Source organism: Guillardia theta (genome assembly GCF_000315625.1).
Source record: "Guillardia theta CCMP2712 unplaced genomic scaffold GUITHscaffold_9, whole genome shotgun sequence".
NCBI classification, from domain to species: domain Eukaryota; class Cryptophyceae; order Pyrenomonadales; family Geminigeraceae; genus Guillardia; species Guillardia theta.
In genome coordinates, this window is record NW_005434665.1 from 44,223 (window position 1) to 56,766 (window position 12,544).

A 12,544-nucleotide genomic window follows, 5' to 3' on the forward strand; every position below is an offset into this window, starting at 1 on the left:
CTCGGGTCCGTTTCCCCCCCCCCCTCCTCACCTTTCATCTGCTAGCTTCACCCCATCATTCAGAATCATCTGGATTGTCGTCGTGATGATTTCTCCGCAGTCCTGCCGCGCGTGTCAAACTCAAATCTCAACCGACGGGTCAAACCTTGAGATCAAGATCTGCATGCGCCGACAGGAACAGCAGGCAGGAAAGGTACCCGCACCTCCCGTAGAGCAGCTCTGCCACCCATCAGCATGGGAACAAGAGCAGCAGCGATAGCATCAAGCATCATCATCATCAGCATCATCATCATCATCATCATCATCATCATCATCATCATCATCATCATCATCATCATCATCATCATCATCATCGGCAGCAGCAGCCGCAGCAGCCCGCAGCAGCCCGCAGCAGCAGCAAGTGAAGGAAAGACGAAGTGCAGGAGCAGGGGCAGGAAGAAGTGCAGCAGCAGCAGCAGCAGCACAAAGTGAAAGAAAGACGAGGAGCAGGAGGACGAGCAGGAGGAGGAAGAAGTATCATCATCATCATCATCATCATCATCATCAGCAGCAGCAGCAGCAGCAGCAGCAGCAGCAGCAGCAGCAGCAGCAGCAGCAACGGAAGAGACCGTTTGGAACTCCTTCCGTCACGCACGTGGGAGCTAAGTCCAAAACCTTGATGAATGAAAGAGTGAGGTAAAACGGAGGAGAAGGAGGAGAGGAGAGGAGAGGCAGAGGCAGAGGTAGAGGCAGAGGCAGAGGCAGAGGCAGAGGCAGAGGCAGAGGCAGAGGCAGAGGCAGAGGCAGAGGCAGAGGCAGAGGCAGAGGCAGAGGCAGAGGCAGAGGCAGAGGCAGAGGCAGAGGTAGAGGCAGAGGCAGAGGCAGAGGCAGAGGCAGAGGCAGAGGCAGAGGCAGAGGCAGAGGCAGAGGCAGAGGCAGAGGCAGAGGCAGAGGCAGAGGCAGAGGCAGAGGCAGAGGCAGAGGCAGAGGCAGAGGGAGGAGGGGGGAGGGTAGGAGGCAGGAGGCACAAGATTATGAGGAGGAAGAAGGGAGGAGGATTCAGTTAAGATAGCTCTATTTTCACCTCCTTTGTCAGCCTTGCAACCCTGATGATGTGAGTCAACAACAGTGAATGTCGCCAGCGCGCTCCCTCCTCCCCTTCCCTCCTCTGCTCTCCTCCTCCCCCCCGCCCTCGGAACCCCCACCTGCTCTACCTCGTGCTCTCTTTCTTTGTGAACGCAATTGCGGCAGCAACAGCGTAAACCCCCGCGATCCCCGTCAAGAAAGTAGAAGTTCTGCCAAGGCGTAAGAAGATTCTCAGAGCAATGAAACATGGATAGATTCTGAATCTCTTTCCCCCCCTCCTCCTCATCCTCTTCTCTCTTCTCTTCTCTCTCCCCCCATCTTCTCCCCTCTCCTCTTTCCTTGCTCTTCTCCTCCCCTCTCTTTCCTCACCTCAACGACTTTCCTGGAGGTTTTGACATTCTGAGAGCAGCACTGATGTAAGCTTCAGACTTGTCCAAATATTCTTGCTGCTCAGAACGAATCAAGAACCAAGCCATGATGTTGACAACATAGAACAACAGAACAAGATGTAAAGGGAGAAGCAGAGAGTGAGAAGGAGGAGGAGGAGAGAGAAAAAAGTGAGGAGGAGGAGACGGAGCAGGATGAAAGGCTGAATCTCACCTTCTGCGAGACGAGGGGACAAGTCGTCGTTGCAAGTCTCCAGTACATATAAGCAACACCAGCAGCACCTGCAAGGAAATGAAATGAGAGAGACAAAACATTCATCAGAAGCATCACGATCATCAAAATCTGCATCGTCGTCATCACCATCACCATTATCCTCACTTCTATCACCACCACTCACAACAACTTCTCGTTCATCATCGTCATCAATAGCAGTAGCTGCTGCACAGGCAGCAGAGGCAGAAGCAGAGGTAGCAGCAGCAGCAGCACCTGTATAAACACTTGGGTCTTTCATCTCCAACTGAAATCAAAGCATCATTTCCATCATCTAATTTTGCTCCTCTCACCAACTCACACCGCTCTCCCCACCCTTCACTTTTCAGCATGTTCTCACCCTGGTCTCCTTGCTCTCCTCTTCCTCGTTCTTCTTTCTATCTCCCTCGTTGCCCTCTCCCACCCATCCTTCCCTCCTCCCCTCCCCTCCCCTCCCACGCTGAGCGATCACCTCCCTCACCGCTGCTCGGGTCGGATAATATTTTTCCATCATGCTCGGGATCTTTGAGAGTTCTTCCGCGAACATTTTCTGGCAAACGCTGGAGTCTGCAGCAGTCGTCGATGAAGATGGCAAAAGACCAGGAAGTCACTGAACCTGTTGGGAGAGAAGGCAGCCATGTAGGAGGGTGAAATCGAAGGCTCGCAGCTTCACCTGACATCCTGAATTCCATCTCATCGTAAGAAATGATTCTGACTTGCTCCATCGCTCCAGCGTGCCCCTCTCTGCCTTCCTCTTTCCCTCTCCCCCTAGTCAATCCGTTCTTGTCGCATTCCCATGATTTCCCAGTTTTCGTTTCTCCATCTTCTCCTCTCATCCCTGTCCTCCTCGCTTCTGCTCTCCATCTCTTCTTGTGTATCCACCCTTCCTCTTCTTCTCCTCGTCCACCACCACCACCACCACCACCACCACCACCACCTCCTCCTCCTCCTCCTCCTCCTCCACCACCACAACCTCCTCCTCCTCCTCCTCCTCCTCCTTTTCACTAACGCGTTCATAGTGCTAGTTTGTCTTAGAGGGTCGCACCTCCAGGTACCGGTATTTTGACAGTCAAAAGGAGGGGTGATGATATTGGACATATGAAGAGCGGGTAGGCACAAATAAGGGAAGATGGAGGGAGAGGAATGAACAAGGAGAGGAGGGGGAAGGAGGTGGCAGGGCTAGAGGGGAGGGTACTGGTCGACGGCTTCAAGTATGCAGACAAGCAGGTAGAGGCCTTCTTTCTCTCCCACTTCCATGGCGATCACTACGACGGCCTCTCGGAGAACTTCGATGGTCCCGGGAGGATCTACTGTACCAAGACTACAGGGGACCTGGTGGTTCAAGAGCTGAAGGTCAGGAAGGAACTGGTCGTGTGCTATGAGTATGGAGAATCTGCGCATGTATGTGGAGCTAAGGTCACCTTCCTGGACGCGAATCATTGTCCAGGAGCTGCGCTTTTGCTATTTGAGTTGGAAGACGGTACGGTTCACTTACACACAGGGGACATGCGATATGACAAGAAGATGAAGGAGTATCCTGAGCTTGTCTGTAGGAGAGGGCTCATCGACCGCGTGTACTTGGATACTACTTACTGCCATCCCAAGCACGTGTTTCCTGGACAAGACAAGTCCATCGACATCATTGCGTCAGACGTGGTGGAGTTCTTGCAGAAGGGAAGCACGCAGGATGAGCAAGAAGCAATCGATGGAGCACAAGAGAATCGAGATGGAGATGATCCAAGTCGTCGTCTTGTTCTTCTCAGTGCATACAAGATTGGCAAAGAGCGCGTGATATGCGAGGTTGCTCGAAGAGCCAAGGCGAAAGTTTACGTCGATGAAGCCAAAATGCGTGTGATGAGATGTTTGAGAATGTCTGAAGAAGATCTCTCTGTCTTCACCTGCAACATGAGGGAGAGTCAAATTCACATCTGCAGGTAATTGATTGGTTCCTTTCCTCTCCTCTTTCTTCGCGCTTTCCTTCGCTACCTTGCCCTAGGTTGATGTGATTAACAGGATGGGATTTGCGGGGGATATTTGGCCATTTTTCCGTCCAAACTTTGTGAATATCGAGCGGTACATCAAAGACAACGATCTTCCCTTCACTTCCTGCATGGCATTCATTCCCACGGTGAGCAAATGCAGAGAAAGGAGATATGTGGCTCGAGGTTCACAGAGAAATACAAGGTTGAAAATAAGAATGGTACGCTCGATGAGAGGAGTTGATATCGTTAGACGAGGATTGTATTGATTTCAGCCTCCACCCTCACGTCAACCCCAATGTTGAGATTCGTTGACAGGGTTGGGCTGATAGCAGCAACTACAACAAGAAGAATTCGTTGCAATTCAAGGGGAACTTTTCTGTCAAGTGTGTCCCATACAGCGAGCACTCAAATTACAATGAACTCGTCGAATTTGTTGAATTCCTAAGGTCTAGCATTATCAGTATTCCTCCTCCATCACTCTCCTCCTCCTCCTCCTCCTCACTCTCCTCCTCCTCCTCCCTCTGCTCCTTCTCCTCTTCCTCTTCCTCCTCCTCCTCCTCCTCCTCCTCCTCCTCCTCCTCGCCTCCTCCTCCTCGCCTCCTTTTTTCCCCCCCCCCCCCCCCCTCTCCCCCCCCCCTCTTCTCAACCTCCACCTTTTCTCTCCCTCCTCCTCGTCCTCGTCCTCGTCCTCCTCGTCCTCGCCCTCCTCCTCCTTTCCTCTCTCATCTTTCTTCATCCCTGCACCAACATCCTTGCACGTGTATTCTTCTGCTGACCTCCTCAACAGACCGAGGAACGTGTTCCCAACCGTCTTCACTGATGAGAAGGTGAGAAGAGGAGGAGGAATCGCCTGCTGGTTCTCCTTATATCTTCTCAGGCACGCCGGACAATGATCTCCAGGTTCTCTCGCTATGTCGACAGCAACGCCGTGAAGAAAGCGTTCGTCACCTCGATGTTTGCGGGAGCTGGAGGCAAAGTCAAGGACGAGAGCGGGAAGGGGAAGGAGGACAGGGGGAAGAAGGAGGTGAAGAGAGCAGCGAACCGGGTGAAGGAGGAGAGATCGGAAGGGAGGAGACTCACGTTGGTCAAGGAGGAGGCAGTTTTTAGCAGTTGCGACGTGATTGACTTGTGCGGCGACGACTCGTCCAGTGGAGGGGAGGAGATGAAGGTCAGTGAGGTGAAGGTGGAGGTGAAGGAAGAGGAGGGGGTGGGGGAGGGGGAGGGGGAGGGAGATGCTGTCAAGCGAAGCGACGGAGCAAGAGGGTCGAGGAAGAGACTACAAGTAATCGACGTGCCTGAGAAGAAGAAGCAGAAGCAACAGCAGACGCTGTCTACCTTCTTCTCACCTGCTGGAGTGAGGGATTGAAGGTGCTGTTACTGCAGCAAGGAAGTGCATGAGGGAGGGGGAGGAGATTCGTTGTATACAACAATTTATTCATTTTCATCGAAATCTTTCGAAGAAGGCAAGAAAACTTCTACCTCCCATGCTGTTAACTCCCCAGCATCCTCCCCTCCCTCTTGCTTCCTCCAGCTCTCGCTCCGCCTCGATTACTTCCTGCCACATATTTACATCCTCCTCTCGACGTCTCCTCCTCCCCCTTCAGAAACAAGAGAGACGGCAGGGAGAGGAGCGTCAGTCTTCGGGGGTGATGACCACAGGATCGCCGGGGCGCCACATGGCGGGCATCTCCGGCATGGTCACAGCACAGTTGAAGTTCTCGTCGAGGTCCCCGAGCACTTGAATGTTCTTCTCCTTCCACGAGCTCTCCTTGATGCACATGGAGAAGGGCTGGATCACGAACTGCTTCTTGCGGGGCCTCGCAGGCTCCTTCATCACCTCGTCCTCCTTGTCCTCCGCGTCGGCTTCACTCTTCTCCTGCTCGGCGTCCTGCAGCGGGTAATTCCAGATCTTGAGCATCTTCTCCTCCATCTCATCCTCGGGCGACTGTCGCTTCCCCAGGTTGGTGTCCACCTGGCTGGCTGCCATCGCCTCCGACAAGTCCAGCTGTATCACTGCCGAGCTGCTCTGAACCGGCTCTCGCTCCACCCGTTTCGGCCGAACGGCGGAGAAAAGGCGACTGCGGGCCATGACATCGGAGTGAGGAGCGGGAGGAAGCGCTCCGACGAGAGGCGTGTTGGGCTCCCAGCCCTCCTGCGCCGAGGAGGTGTAGCTGATGACATGCGCGTACTTGATCAGATCCTCCACCTCCACTTCCACCACCCTCTCAGTGTTCGAAGAAGTCTTAAGGGCCTCCTGCAGGACCCCAGCTGCATCCTTGAGGCTTCGACCGAACGTCTTGAGCGCTGCATCGCTGTCATCGATCTTGGACTTGACATCGTCGATCTTCTTCTTCACTTCGACAATCTTGTTCAGCTCCGCGACGTTTTCTCGCAGCTCCACCTGGAACGAGCAGAGCAAGTGGAGGAGCCCGTCGCGCTGATTCGTGAGCGACTCAAATTTCTCCACTTCTTCCTTGGCTGTCTTCGACGTGTGCTGCAGGTTTCGGAAGATTTCTTTGGCCACATCTCTCATCTTCGTCAAGTTTGAAACAGCACGAGCCTTTAGGTTAGTTCTAACGTTCTGTAGCGCGCTAGGTTGTCCCGACATCGTAACGAATGTCTCAGGAAAAACAAGTTCTAGGCTTATGAAAAACTATCAGATCTGATCGGACTGTTAACGAAGGATTCAAGCGCTCGGTAGCAAGATCCTCAGGAAGAGCGCATCCGGATCAGAATCAAATGCTCCTGCCTCCCCGATCTCAACGTCCAGTCGGTCCCAAGCTCACAAGAACATCCGGATAACACCGAGCACCTTCAACACACACCAACTTCACGGCTCGAAGCTTCACAAGGCATGGATCATGTGCAGCTCGTTCTTCTCACCCAAGACACTCCAATCCAAGCTCCCTCTGTCAACTGAGAAGTGAAGTGTCAGCAACACTCATGATGTAAGTGTGTAAACAAAAGTTGTTTGTACAATGAAAGAGAAAGTCAAACTAAGCATGCAACCGAAAGTTTGGTCAAGAACAGAGATCATGCATTCTCCAACAATCCTCGAATGTTTACAGAACATATGGGGCGCGGGGGATACCACTCATGCAAAATCGTTCAAATTTACAACGGCAAGGACATGGACAGAAGAATAGGAGAAGAAGCCAAAAACATGTTTCACAAGAAGGAACCATGATAAGCAAGAGATAGAGAACACATACCAAGGATGAAAAACTGATAGCAGTCAAAATATCTAACGTGAAACTCAGGTTGGTCTTAACAAGCAATTAGCTTTTGATGAGAGATATTTTCCATGTGGATGAACACAAGGACACAAATATGATTGATAACGCATATTTTTTTGTGTTTGCACTGAGATTTTACATCAGGTCCATGACAAGATCTCTCTGGGTCCCAAGAAAGGTTGCCAACACATTCAAGGCAGGATGAAGTCGGTACCAAGCATCTTCAGTGCAAAGCAGAGATCGAGCATCTATCAAAGAAAGCGAGCGAGCGGGTCAGGAGGAAGGCCAGTCACGTCATGGAAGTGGAAGGAGGGGGAGGGGGAGCGGCAGCGGTCGCATGAGGAGGCAAAGATTGAGGAACCGCCGCTGCCGCCATCGGACGCGGCTGAGGGGCGGCGCGAGCAGAAGCTCAATAACGCGGAATAACGTTTGTAACGTCATATAACGGTTAATTTTGAAACGGAGACTTGCCAGTGTGGCACTCAGTGACTGCCGCCCGTCGCGGGCCCGGCCGCCGGGCACACAGGCTGCTGGCAGTGCGGCGGCACTGCCGCAGTGCGGCACCGCGGTACTGACCTAACTTCCTAGGCGGCCCGGACTCCGGTGGTCCGACGGCGTACTACCGTGTACTTTGTCAGTCACGAAAAATCGTGTACACGGTGGCTAGGTGCGGTCCCGGCCGGGCCGGAGCCCGGCCCGCGGCCCGGCCGCCCGGCCTGTCACACGGAGGCTCAGAGTCACCGACGCGTTCCTGCAGGGACTCCGACTCGCGGCCGTCGGCGGCGACCCGGCAGTGGCGGGGGCCGCCGGGCGCGGCGAACCGTTGCCCGGCCGGGCGGTAAGTTCGTTACAATAAGAAACTGATGTAACGCTCCTTTCCGTTGCAACATGGGAGTCATGGACGGGGTCATCTTAATGAGGGGTCCTTTGACTTGATATGAAGCTTTTCTGTGGGGTGGGGGTTAACATCTGTAGGGGTAGGGGTTCCTCTTGCCGATCGGTTGAAAATGCTCGATCGAATTTCCAATGAGCATCTTCAGCAGCTGCTTCAACTTCGCCTTCCTCTTTCCTCGTCTCGTCCTCCCTTGCACACATACACACTCCTCAACCCGATCCTTCTTGACATCTCTACGTCCCCCGTTGCATTGTCATGTGCTCCCTGGACGCTTTTTTTCAGTCTTGGTACTCTTTTCTTGCTCACAAAAACCTCTATTTCCCTGCTCCATATGCCCCTCATGCTCTCAATAGCAACATAACCGAATATAGCATCTTCTATCTCTTTGCCCCTCCTTTTCATCATCTCACTGGCAACATACACTGGAGCACTATTCATTTTAGCTTTCCTGCCAACTTTCTCCAGCACAAGAGAAAAATTGTGAAAATGTGTTTGTATACTAAACTGATGGCAGAGCTCGTCCTCTCGATGAACCTACCGCTCAAGAATTAGACTTGATAGCGCGAAACATGTCCTCTCGTGGTAGAACTCAACCAAAAGAAAAGCACAAGGTAGAGGAGCGGGAGCGAGGGTTCGAAGTTCGTTCTGCGCCAGGTCAGACTTTGCCCTTGCTGAGGGTGTGGAGATGTGGAAAGTGTTTTGACTGCTGTAAACAGCTCCTCTGCCTCGTTACGATGCTCTCCGCGACACAAACTTGCGGCAATACTTCGAATCCAAGACAGTGCAGAAGTACTTGCAGAAGATGGGATGGGTAGACAAGGAGGGAAAGATTGTCGATCTTGACAAATTCCGGTGAGGGTGTGGACACATGTTGGCTGGTAGTCGCTGAGAGAGATGGCAGGGGAAAACTTAACATAATCGAACAAGAGTTCAAGTATGCAGAGAAAACTGAGTTCTGGCGGCTGAAGGAGGAGGAGGAGATGCGTCGAACTCACCAGGCGAGGAGGGAGCGAGCGCTAGAGGAGGCGAAGAAGTTGGAGAGAGCCAACAGAATCCGAGAGGAGAACAGGATACGACGAGGAATAATCTCCGCTGTCAAGAACCAATCTTCGCACGAGCTCAAGAAGCTGACCCACGACATGTCAGTCATCTTCCTCCTCCTCCACCTCCCCTCCTCCTCCACCACCACCACCACCTCCTCCTCCTCCTCATCATCATCATCATCACCATCTTTCCTCCCCTCTCCTCGCTCCATGTCCCTTCGTCCGTTCCTCTTTTTGACCCTCTTCCTCCTCTCCTTCTCTGCTTCTCTCCTCCTCCTCTGCCTTCTCTTTCTGATTCTCTCTTCTATCACAGCGGGAAGACCAAGGTTGTTGAGAGCGGCAAGGACGAGCAGGAGAAGGAGGGAAGGAGGGAGCAGGAGCAGGAGAAGGAGAAGGAGGGATATGACGAGGACTTCTCGCCAGAGGAAGACGTCCACGAGGACACGGAGGAGGCAGACGAGGCTGGCGGATTCTTTGTTACTCAGCATCCGGGTGACTGAACGGAGAGAGAGAGGGAGGAGGAGGAGAAGCAGCAGCAGCAGCAGCTGAAGGAAGAGCAGGAGCGGAAGGAGGGGAGGAGGTGCGGAAAGAATCAACTAGTTTTAATTGACGTATCTTCACCTCTTTCCCCCGCCATCTCCGTCGCCTGCAGTCGCTGCTTCCTACCCACCTCCTGCAACTCCAAGGCCGAAGGACCCGTCTTGCTTCCCTTGACCAAGGGGGACGAATCTTGAGGATGGATTAGCACGGTACCTCAGAGCAAGTTTACAACCTCTTCGTCCTCCTCCTCTGCTCTGCTCCTGTTTCAGACTCACACTCCTCGTCAAGCGCTGTACTGCCTCCACCTGTTGTCATGCTCAGAAATACCTCCTTGCTGTCCTCCTCCTCCTCCTCTCCGCAGCCCCACCCCCTTCCGTCTCTCCCTCCTGCCACAATCCTCCTCCTCCTCCTCATTGTCATCGTCTTCCTCCTGCTCCTCCTCCTCGTACCCCATCTGACGTCCGAACTTGAAGTCGCTCCTCCTCCGCATCCAACTCATTGGGGATCACGTTGGCAATGATGGGAATCTGTGGAAGCGATGAGAGATGTAGATGATAAGCGAGAAAACAAGCAGGAGCAGGAGCAGGAGCAGGAGCAGGAGAGCCAGGACGAGGACGAGGAGCAGGAGCAGGAGCAGGACGAGGACGAGGAGGAGGAGAGCAAGTAGTAGTAGTAGGAGGAGGAGGAGAGCAAGTAGGAGGAGGAGGACGAGGAGAGCGAGGAGGACGAGGAGGACTCACAGGAAATTGGTCGAGCTCAGAGAGGACCAAGAATTTGTCTTGAAAAGAGCCCAGCTGTGTCGCCTGCACCTCAACCTCGATGCTCACGCTCATGCCCGCGGCGATCTGACAGGGTGAGTAGAGGACGGACACCTGAGATAAGGAAATCAAACACGAGGAGAGGAGAGGAGAGGAGAGGAGAGGAGAGGAGAGGAGAGGAGAGGGAGAGGGGAGGGGAGGGGAGGAGAGGAGAGGAGATATGAGAGGAGCAAAGGAGGAGAGGAGGGGACGAGGAAGGGGGATGCAGATGCTCTACATTCGAGCTGCTTGGCTGGCGAATGCGGAAGCGAGAGAAATCAACTCCCGTGTTGACAACTGTCAACCTCGACCTGCTCTGAATCAGACATCCCTCCTGCTCCATCCCCTTCCCCCCATCACAAGACTCCTCCTCATCTTCGTCCTCGTCCTCGTCCTCGTCCTCGTCCTCGTCCTCGTCCTCATCTTCGTCCTCGTCCTCGTCCTCGTCCTCCCCTCCTCTCTTGCCGTCCTTCCTCCCTTCCCTCTCCTCTTTCCTCTCTTCTCTCCCCTCTCCTTCCTTTCACCTGTACACGTAGCCTGCATAAAGATCTCCAAAGTCGACGAGGCCTGAGAAAATGCTTAGGGGTGAAGAAGAGTGTTGGAGGTCGAAAAGAGACAGAACAAAGCAAAACCGATGATGATGATGATGATGATGATGATGATGATGATGATGATGATGGAGATGATGATGATGATGATGATGATGATGATGATGATGATGATGATAATCAGGAGGAGGAGGAGGTGATGATGGTGGTGGTGATGGTGTTGGTGGTGGTGGCAGTGATGGTTCAGGACGGGAGAGGAGGAAAGGAATTCCTACCTGGCATGCAGGTGAAAACTTTGCCTCTGGCCACTTTTTGTTTGATCGGAGCTACTGAAAAAGATGAGAAAATAGAAAGAAACGAGGGGGAACAGTACTAGGAGGAGGGATAGTTCTGGAGACGATCAGGAGGAGGAGGAGGAGGAGGAGGAGGAGGAGAAGGAGGAGGAGGAGGAGGAGGAGGAGGAAAACCTTGAGTAATTTCCGGTGTTGAGGAAGCAGAAACACGAAAAGAAGACTCAGACGTGTCTGCGATCAGCATAAAAGGAAGGAGAGGAGAGAGAAGAACGGAAGAGTTGGAAGAGCAGAGGGGGGAAGCGAAGGACAAAGAGAGAAGAGTGGTAGTGGTGGAAGGGGAGGGAGGAGAAATGAGAGAGGAGAGAGGAGAGAGGAGAGAGGAGAGAGGAGGGAGAGAAGAGAAGAGAGAAGAGGAGTGGAGGAGGAGTGGATGATTGTGGGAGATGAAAGGCGACAGCAGCGAGGAAGGGAACGCAAAGGGAGGAAGAGGAGGAGACCTGTATGGAGGGCAAACGTCGTCTTAAGAGAGGCCTAGAAGAAAAGTGAGCAAGGAGTACGCGCTAATGAGGGGAGGGAAGGACGATGGTGGGAGAGGAAGGAAGAGAAGGAGCGGAGAGAGGAGAGAAGAGAGAAGGAGGAGAGTAGAGAGGGGAGAGGAGAGAGGAGAGAGGAGAGAGGAGAGAGGAGAGAAGAGAGAGGAGGAGAGGAGAGAGGAGAGAGGAGAGAAGGAAGAGAGTAGAGAGGAGAGAGGAAAGAAGGAGGAGAGGAGGAAGGGAGGGGGAGAAGGCAAGTGGGGAGGAGAGGGAGGGAGGAGGGGAGGAGGGGAGGAGAGAAAGAAATTTACAGGTGCGATGGATTGAGAAGTCACTTGCTTGTTGACATTCACTTGAGATAGAGCCTGGATGCCTAATTACTATTGCGTTCCTGCTCCTGCTCCTGCTCCTGCTCCTGCTCCTGCTCCTGCTCCTTCCTCACTGTTCCATCCTCTTCCTCCACCTCCTCTCTCCTTCCTACTCCTCTTTGAACCAGCTCTCTCCCTCCTCGTCCCTCCAGTCCTCTCCCTCCTCACCTGAGCTATGCGTGCTCGCACTGTCTGCTCGCTGGTCAAGTTCTCATCCGAGCGATCGTCGCGCACGTAGAGAGCTTCTGCCTCCTCCTCCAGCTTCTTCTTCCATGCCCTGTGCTGCTCCACTACGTTCCTGCCGTGACGTTGAGCGGGAGACGGAAGGAGGAGGAGAAGCAGTGAAGAAAGTCCATGCTGGTGGACGAGCACAAGAATGAAAAGTAGGGGTGGGACAGGAAGAAGGGGTGAGGAGGAGATGGTGGAGCAGGAGCAGGAGCAGGAGGAGATGGTGGAGCAGGAGGAGGAGGAGGAGGAGCAGAAGCAGGAGGAGGAGGAAGAGGAGGAAGAGCATACCTGACGAGGATCATTTCTCTTTTGGCTCAAGGTCGGGAACATGACAAACTTCTGGAGGCAAATTCCCATCCTCTAAGATGAGGCGTGAGAAA

At 53.4% G+C, this 12,544-nt stretch overlaps 6 protein-coding genes across 6 annotated transcripts; 3 read left to right on the plus strand and 3 right to left on the minus strand.

The window, feature by feature from the left end:
• Nucleotides 1-85: 85 nt before the first annotated feature.
• On the plus strand, nucleotides 86-1,046 carry GUITHDRAFT_133789 (hypothetical protein; the record flags this gene model as incomplete). Its single annotated transcript, XM_005838960.1, has 2 exons — nucleotides 86-193; nucleotides 693-1,046. The coding sequence occupies 2 exons, from the start codon at nucleotides 86-88 to the stop codon at nucleotides 1,044-1,046; spliced, it is 462 nt and encodes a 153-aa protein (XP_005839017.1).
• GUITHDRAFT_101947 (hypothetical protein) lies at nucleotides 1,043-2,248 on the minus strand (the record flags this gene model as incomplete). The annotated part of the gene is made up of 7 exons (XM_005838961.1): nucleotides 1,043-1,085; nucleotides 1,194-1,274; nucleotides 1,435-1,511; nucleotides 1,666-1,733; nucleotides 1,783-1,890; nucleotides 1,939-1,969; nucleotides 2,183-2,248. 7 exons carry the CDS (start codon nucleotides 2,246-2,248, stop codon nucleotides 1,043-1,045), a joined length of 474 nt encoding a protein of 157 aa, XP_005839018.1.
• A 596-nt stretch (nucleotides 2,249-2,844) lies between these two features.
• GUITHDRAFT_65538 (hypothetical protein) lies at nucleotides 2,845-4,576 on the plus strand (the record flags this gene model as incomplete). Its single annotated transcript, XM_005838962.1, has 5 exons — nucleotides 2,845-3,354; nucleotides 3,394-3,635; nucleotides 3,715-3,829; nucleotides 3,999-4,129; nucleotides 4,471-4,576. 5 exons carry the CDS (start codon nucleotides 2,845-2,847, stop codon nucleotides 4,574-4,576), a joined length of 1,104 nt encoding a protein of 367 aa, XP_005839019.1.
• Nucleotides 4,577-5,316: 740 nt separating this feature from the next.
• Nucleotides 5,317-6,291, minus strand: GUITHDRAFT_133791 (hypothetical protein; the record flags this gene model as incomplete). Its single annotated transcript, XM_005838963.1, has 1 exon — nucleotides 5,317-6,291. The coding sequence occupies one exon, from the start codon at nucleotides 6,289-6,291 to the stop codon at nucleotides 5,317-5,319; it is 975 nt and encodes a 324-aa protein (XP_005839020.1).
• Nucleotides 6,292-8,383: 2,092 nt separating this feature from the next.
• Nucleotides 8,384-9,357, plus strand: GUITHDRAFT_101950 (hypothetical protein; the record flags this gene model as incomplete). Its single annotated transcript, XM_005838964.1, has 4 exons — nucleotides 8,384-8,468; nucleotides 8,531-8,666; nucleotides 8,716-8,955; nucleotides 9,171-9,357. The coding sequence occupies 4 exons, from the start codon at nucleotides 8,384-8,386 to the stop codon at nucleotides 9,355-9,357; spliced, it is 648 nt and encodes a 215-aa protein (XP_005839021.1).
• Nucleotides 9,358-9,440: 83 nt separating this feature from the next.
• GUITHDRAFT_150660 (hypothetical protein) lies at nucleotides 9,441-11,897 on the minus strand. Its single transcript, XM_005838965.1, has 9 exons — nucleotides 11,881-11,897; nucleotides 11,533-11,566; nucleotides 11,210-11,266; nucleotides 11,018-11,068; nucleotides 10,719-10,761; nucleotides 10,433-10,505; nucleotides 10,138-10,269; nucleotides 9,847-9,924; nucleotides 9,441-9,702 (listed from the first exon to the last, which is right to left on the minus strand). The coding sequence occupies exons 4-9, from the start codon at nucleotides 11,022-11,024 to the stop codon at nucleotides 9,520-9,522; spliced, it is 516 nt and encodes a 171-aa protein (XP_005839022.1). The 5' UTR covers nucleotides 11,025-11,068; nucleotides 11,210-11,266; nucleotides 11,533-11,566; nucleotides 11,881-11,897; the 3' UTR covers nucleotides 9,441-9,519.
• Between the last annotated feature and the right edge of the window lie 647 nt (nucleotides 11,898-12,544).

Excerpts from the sequence above, each read along its gene's own strand:
- GUITHDRAFT_150660 (XM_005838965.1), bottom strand. Across the intron at positions 10,506-10,718 it reads TATGCAGGCTACGTGTACAG|GTCGAGGTTGACAGTTGTCA; the intron begins GTGAAAGGAAGG and ends GATTCAGAGCAG. Across the intron at positions 10,270-10,432 it reads GCCAGCCAAGCAGCTCGAAT|GTGTCCGTCCTCTACTCACC; the intron begins GTAGAGCATCTG and ends TCCTTATCTCAG.